This window comes from Nannobrachium achirus (genome assembly GCF_963921795.1).
Source record: "Nannobrachium achirus genome assembly, chromosome: 7".
NCBI classification, from domain to species: Eukaryota; Metazoa; Chordata; class Actinopteri; order Myctophiformes; family Myctophidae; genus Nannobrachium; species Nannobrachium achirus.
The window spans coordinates 33284893-33292392 of NC_137816.1; the positions used below are offsets into that span (position 1 = coordinate 33284893).

The 7500-nt window shown below is 43.2% G+C and overlaps 1 protein-coding gene across 2 annotated transcripts in view; it reads left to right on the top strand.

Annotated features, from left to right (window-relative positions):
* shf (Src homology 2 domain containing F) overlaps positions 1-7500 on the top strand; it is a 202089-nt gene that overhangs the window by 34752 nt on the left and 159837 nt on the right. For both annotated transcript variants that reach the window (XM_080729992.1, XM_080729993.1), the window contains exon 2: positions 2082-2223. In XM_080729992.1, coding sequence (XP_080586118.1) covers positions 2082-2223 — 142 coding nt within the window. The remainder of the gene's footprint in view (positions 1-2081; positions 2224-7500) is intronic.

Genomic DNA, 7500 nt, shown 5'->3' on the forward strand with positions numbered 1-7500 from the left:
TTGAAAATGTTGATACTAGTAAAGGAACACAAGGCTAAATGTGAAGTACAGAAGAGACAGAGTTTTGAATTGTAACATTTCAATATTAATAGCAATATAGACTTATCAAAAAGCTTGTAAGGGAAACCTTTGAGTTTGTGTGTGTGTGTGTGTGTGTGTGTGTGGGCGGGGCGGGGGGGGGGGGGGGGGGTTAAGGATTCCTTTTTAATATTTATTTTTTATCTCATGATCTTGTAACTTATTTTTCACCAGTTCCAACAACATGGGGGAGAGCCCGAACTGAGCTCATGCTTCCTTCAATTCATGAGGAGTGAGCAGGCCGCTTCTTATCACCTGACAGGGGGGAGGGGGTGTTTCCCCCGGTAGGACGTAGCGCGTGGAAGGAACACATTATTCCAACCAGTTCCTTTCCCTTCCATCACGCGGGGGAGAGGCAGTATAGAGACCAGGATTACTGCTTGTTTTTGTGAGGGTACCTGACCCTAGGGGACACAGGGAAAACATGCAAACTCCACACAAAAAGGCCCCTACGTAACTGTTCATATTCTTTCCATTTTCTCCTCTTATGTAGTCTCTTCATGCGTGCTGCACTCCCCTGAACCCGGCCCACTAACGGTGGTGACTGAGTGTTCTTACCTCTTCAGACGTCCCCCCTCAAGGAAACCCTCCATCAAGATGCTTAATGATTCTATGACCTGAGGCACTCCAGTCCTCAAGACTTGGAATAAGACTCCTCTAAAGAGAGTTCCTTCAGGAAAACAAAAGTATTTTTCCAACAGCCTGTTTGCAGCCGGGCCAAAATCCCTCCAGTCAAAAAGCCATCCTCATTAGATCCAACAGGGTCCAACTGGACAGATGGCACCTAGCCCCCCACCACCACCCCTCGCCCCATTTAAAGTTTTTAAAGTAGCTTTATACTTACTAGTTAATGCAAAGTAACATTCTCATGGGGATGAAGGGGGCTTTCTACTTAATATTTCTTGCTGTGGACGGAATCGTTGTTCTGTTCCCTTAAGATTACCATATTTCTAGGTCTTAGGACATCCTTCCTAATAGCTTCTTCTTCACGAAATACTCCAGGGTAGAAAAGAAAGAAAAAAAAAAGAAAAGAAGAAAGAGCTGAACTGCAATTAGCCATGGCTGGCTGCCAGTGTGCTCTAAATCTTGCCAAATTGTTTCTCTTAAGGAAGTTTAGCATTTTTGGTCCTCTGCTGCTCTGCCTTTTTGAAATGCAGGCCTGTCACTGGCCTGTCATATAATTAGAGCGAACGGCAGTAGCTAGGAGACTGTGCCATAAGTGTAAGTTTGAGGCGCTGCGGTGGTGTGCTGAAGCACATGGAGGTGGAGTGTTATTTATGTGTCTCTCTGCGTTCATCCTCTTGGACCCGGCGTTAGTTAGTCATGTGTGTCACATGTCACACAGTCCCAGCAGCCACAGCAGCAGTTTGCTGTCATGCGTGCTCAGTGCCGTGTGACTCCCTGGACAACCAACCTGTGTTGTAGCGTTCAAAAGAGCTCTTTCCTTTTAATTTCTCCCGTCTTCCATCTGTAGTCTGTCATTTTGTAGTTTAGAGTAAGAGCAAAAACGAAACGATGTGGTATAATGAATGATGTTCAGAACATTAGCATCATATGCAGGTACTTTAGAACATTAGCACCATTATGCAGGTACTTTAGAACATTAGCATCATTATGCAGGTGTGTACATGTTCTTTACAACCTTAGCATTATATGCAGGTACTTTAGAACATTAGCATTATTATGCAGGTGTGTACATGTTCTTTACAACCTTAGCATTATATCCAGGTACTTTAGAACATTAGCATCATTATGCAGGTTTGTACATTTTCTTAACAACATTAGCGGCATATGCAGGTATAGACCAGTGGCACTACAACAGGTAAAAATCGACACAGTTCACATAAAGACCACGCAAGGTATTGCGTTTTTGTTCCCCCACAACGTCAACAATAAACAATAACACGTTTCATTTCTACAGCACTTACCCGTGCCGCTCTCAGTGCAGAATATGTGATGGATTAGAATTTTGAAATGATGTGTTGTATTTTTCCTTCCCACAGCTCATCATCCTAGAAGACTATGCGGACCCGTTCGATGCTGAGCAGGCTGGCGGCACTCAGACCGCCACAGAGAAAGTGACGAGTCTGACGACTGAGAACGATGGCTACATGGAGCCCTACGAAGCCCAGAAGATGATGGCAGGTAGATGAACGATCGCTGTTCTCCCCTCCGGCCTAAACGCTCAGAAAATGTCTGTTTTGTGTCATTGCGCCATATGGTGTGACGTCCTATTTATGAGGCGTCTGTCTATGTCACCTTCACCCTCTGGGTGGTGTGACCTGTAATGCAACAGTACCTTTGTTATGGCTTCATTGTAGAATGTCTTTGGACAGGGCTAATTAACATGTAGACGTATTTGGCCATATGTTGGCGAAATGGTCGCAAGTGATCTAGCTCTAGGGCTGGGCAATTAACCGAAAATGATTATGAATGAAATGAAACAGACCTTTAGAACCAATAACTGGCTTAATCTTGCTCATGTAGGTTAAACAAATAATAATCAGTCGTTTACCCTTATATATCAACAAATTGACACGACAAAATGATAATAGACTTTTTTTAAACAATCGACTAAATTGATTAGTCTGATTAAGCACTTAACCATTTATTATCCCACTTCTTTGTGCAATTATTCTTAGGATAGGAAAATAGCCCTTCTACAAGCTCACAACATGTCACATCGCTATGCGTTGTGGGCTTGTTTATCAGCAATTTTTATATTTAATTAAATAAATAAATCGTTTGTTAACCGTAATCGAGCCAAATTGAAATAATGGTGCTATAGATGTGAAGACATATCGCCCAGCCCTATCAGATAGCCAAATGATGCTTTATATGACAGGTGCGGCTGAGCGGAACGGCGACGAGAGACAGATTACTTTTCAAGTACAGCAGTTGTTGTGGGCGGGGCTCTCCAAAATTGCATTAGCAGAAAAGTGATTTTGAAAGTATGCCCTCGTCTGAACGTGTCCAATGAAGCGAAGAGATGTTTTTTTGTGTTGCACTTGAGCTTGTTCACATTCACAGACAGCCACTTAGCCGCGTTTTCCAGGAAGACAGTTTTGTTGGAGAACCAACAATAGCCGTGCTTACACAAGAACTTGGTTGAACCGCATTGTCTTCGCCGCTTTTGTCAGCGAACGTACTCATTCTGTGGCTAAATGAGCAACTGCAATGACAAAAGAACAAAGTATGAAATGATGGAGCATTTATCAGAAAGAAATCTCATGGCAAGCAGCGCTGTCACTGTGTTCCCTATCGAACGAAAAAAGAAAAATTGAAGCACCATCATTTTCCAGAAAGGAATGTGGGAATGAATGTCACAGCTTAAAGAGCTGCTTCTACGATTGGTGTGAATACCAGGTATTGGTCCTGAGGTTCTGACACTGTCATGTTTCGTTCCATATTACTGCTTTGCTGCGTCTCCTGCTACCGCAGTTGTCCCTTCCTCCCCAGCCCTCATAACCCCTCCACCTTCTCCTCCATCGTTTAATAGGCCTGCAGACTATCTCTTGTTTTCATCCGTCTTTCTGCTTTGACCTCTGCCCCAGTCCCAATACAACGATCCCTGATTTATGTCCCTTCCCCAGATGAACAGAGCTGTAAAAGGGGGGAGAAAGGAGAAGAAAAGTGCAGTGAAGTCGTTTTACAGTTTCGACTCACGTTCAAGGGAACAGGCTTTTCTTAATTCATCCAGAGACAGCTCTACATTTTTGCTCTACTGACAAACGGAGGCACAGCGCCGGCAGCTATCTTTTGTTTGCCGTGATGAAGTCCTCAGTTTGCAGCGAGGATCTAGTTGTGCTTGTCATCCGACGCCTTGAGGGGATTGTTTGTTGCCTGCCTGCTCATTCTCCTTGTAAGGCATTTCTATTGATTGCCAATTGTTCTGCTATTTTCTGTTGTTTTGAGTTTTGACTGAACTGTCAAGGCGCTGTTTGGAGGAATAGTGCTGTCGGTGTGGATATATTAAACTCGCTCTCTCTCGTGTCATTAATATTTCTATAATAATCCTGGGGATTTGTTCTCTCTCCAGGACATGGATCACTACCTCTGGTTTTCTCAGTTTCATCAAGCCTCCAATAATACACTGTGTTCTAAACGCTCATGCGACGTGCACACACATCAACCTCACTGGGATCATGGACCTGCAATGGCCCTCAGCTCTGTCTCAGGACATGCTAAATACAGACCACTCAGCGTTCATCATGACCATTGATGATGAAAGATAGAGACAATTTGATGATAGCCAATGCTTCATAAAATACTTTTGTTTGTTTGCAGAGGGCCTTTAGTGAGGGGTGGTCCGAAAAGGCATACAGAGCTCAGCAAAACTACCCTGTTTAACCATACAGTAGATGAGTCACATGAGTGCACGTAATATACTCATTTGAAAATATATACACATAATGACATGTCCAAAATAGGAACACTAGGTTGAAAGTGGTTAAGTCTGTCTGTGGGTTTTTAGAAATATTTAACAAAGCGTTTTGTGACATCTGAACACGGGTTCTTTTTTCCTATTTCCTGTAAAGTAACAGTTTTGGAATTGGACCTAGTGTGTACTGTACAAGGATTCCACCCGACAGCGACGATTTGCTGATGTAGATATGGCAGGCTGTGATAGGCCATTATTGTCTCCCGATATCAATGCAGTGACAGATTGCCTGGGTCTCTGAACTGTTTCTGTGGCCCAGTAATGTAATGGCTGAGTCTCCACTAACACACTGAGCTGTCTTTCTGACAGCCTTTGGACTGCTGATCACAAGCTCGGCTTGAAAGAAACCATCGCATGGACCACTGCAGAGGAGATTGTGGTGGGCTTTAGGCTCTGTGTGAAAAACTAGCAGACCTACTAACGGTACAAGCCCACATCGTGTCGTGGATGCGATGTCTTGTAGGTTTTTAGGTCTACTATTTCCAAAGTGTGACACCAGTGTACGTCAAAGTATGAATCAGGCTTTATTGGGAGGGCGAGTATAACTCTCTGGCTCACTATCTCTCTGTGTCTTTGTCTTTGCTTCTCTCTCTCTCTCTCTCTCTGTCCCCCTCTCTCTCTCCCTCTGTTCCGTCTCTCTCCAGACTCATCCTCTCTGTATGACAGACTGAATTGCTAACAATGTCAGTCTGTCTCCTGGTCGCTCCTCAGTTGCCAGGCTGTCTGCCATACAGACCATTCATCTGCCTGTAACGGCCCTGCCGTCAGTATATCAGTATGAATGTATTCACCATGTACAATAGCTGCCCATTGATTTGATGTGACTCCCTGTACTGCATGCAGTAGAGTACAGTGTTTGTACCCCCTTGACCAGCGGCTCTCAAACACATTCATGTCAAGGACCCATATATTCATATGTATTTGACCGTGGACAGCCATTTGAAAATATTTTGTGCCAGGGACCTCCATAAGAGAAGATTTCTTTGTCAAAAGATTTTCTAAAATAGCCAATCTTCAAGCTCATTTTAAAATAAGTTACAGATCCATACATGGTCGATCCACAAGCTCACAATGTGCATTGTGAGCTTGTGGATAGACCATTTTCGAATATCCCAAAAATAAAATGGGGCTTAAGTGTTTAGACTTTCCTCATTTTGCTGGGGACCCCCTCAAGGACCCCTGGGGGTCCTCCGGACCCCACTTTGAGAACCAATGCTCTTGACTCTGAAAAGTTGTTAATTTGCCACGTTTGCCAGCATCCAAATTCACATCACCCTCACCCATCAAGATGTTAATCCGCCTCTGCAGTAAATAAAGGTCCTTTGACTTGTATTAAAAACTCGAGCGTGTCTGAATCGGACTGATGGTTTCTTATAAAAGGAAAGTGTGTCAAATTAATTAGAAACAGCGTTATGGGTGATAAATCACAAATTGTGATTCATTTTCTTTTTTTATTGGTAGTGGTTTATTGCTGGTGGTGTACGTGTCTAACCAGTGTGGACCAGCCTGCAGGGCTCAGGTTTCAACAGGAGACTGCAGAATTAGGCCGGTCTGCTGTTGGTTTGAGCTTATCTCTCCTCACACGCAAATCCATGCAGCCATGCCTGCATAGATAGATGCTACTACACTTATTCTGAAACTACAGATAATAGAGGCACAACGCACACACACACATGCACACGCACACACGCACACATACACACACACGCACACCGACCCTGCCACTTTCCAGTCTCTCCACTGGAGGGGGGGGGGTCTACAAGCTCACACACCGCCACATGTATGGGCATGCCTATTATAGATTGCCTATTTTCACTAATTGTTGTATGAATCGTACAAGAAGTATATCGTTGCCTTTTTTGTGTTTTGTGATTATAATTTTTTTTATCACACAAAAGCATCTAAAGTAGCAGATCTACAAGCTCGAAATGCCGCACAAAGTGACACGTTTTGAACTTGTCGATCTGCTACTTTCCAGCCGACGATATACTGTAGGGTTAACATGTCGGATAAACACAACACATGTGTGCGTGGGTCTCAGCTTTTGTCAGATGTAGGGGGGCTCCAAGGAAAGAAAGGTTGAGAACCACTGCAGTAAAGCACAAAATTAATGACTTTACAGTTATAGTTTTAAAAACAGAGAACAAACGCAGCGCTCTCTTTCTGCCGTTCTCACACCATAACAGTGGTCTCATTATAGCATCGTCCCTTAACAGAAGGCAGAGGAACAACGTTTTTGCTGTTTAATGGACTCATTTGCAACCCCATGAATTTTGATAGTGTGGTATTTAAGGATTCCCACGGAGATTCGTGCCTTAAAGGTCTGCCGTGCACATCGTTTCATAACTCCGTATTCTGAACTGAGAGACGGTAATTGCTGTAGAAATTAAACATGTTGTTTATTGTTTTGACGTTGTTTGTTTATGGTGTGATTACACGATGTTCACAGACACACAACCGGCAGACACGGTCAGAACACATGGTGTCATGTGTACATGAGAGACCTAAGGCAACAATTCAGCTGAGCCAGTGTCTAAGTGCTTTTGTGTTTTCTATATTTTTTGCCTATACAGCTTTAGCCTGGTAAACACTCCCGGTCGCAGAATTCACAATACCGCTGGGTGACCAAGTGGCGTGTTTGAGCAAACTTGAAATTAATGCACAATAATTCATTTATAATATAGCTTAATGAAATGAACTACTCAAAGGCACCGCTCATTCACACTGGGTGGGTGTGATTTTGTTTTCAATTCAGTTTAGTTTCAGTTTGATTCATGGAGTGTGCTAGTTTCAGTTTAGGTTTTGATTCAATGTTTCGTTTTTCTTTTGTCATAATATGGGAGGGTTTGTCAGGGGTGAGACCTGGCAAAGATACCAATTTACACAGTCCAGACAAAAACATAAGTCATAGCACTATACAGTCAGACAATATAGTACATTATATTATATTACACAGGGAAAACAATGCATAAATACAAAAA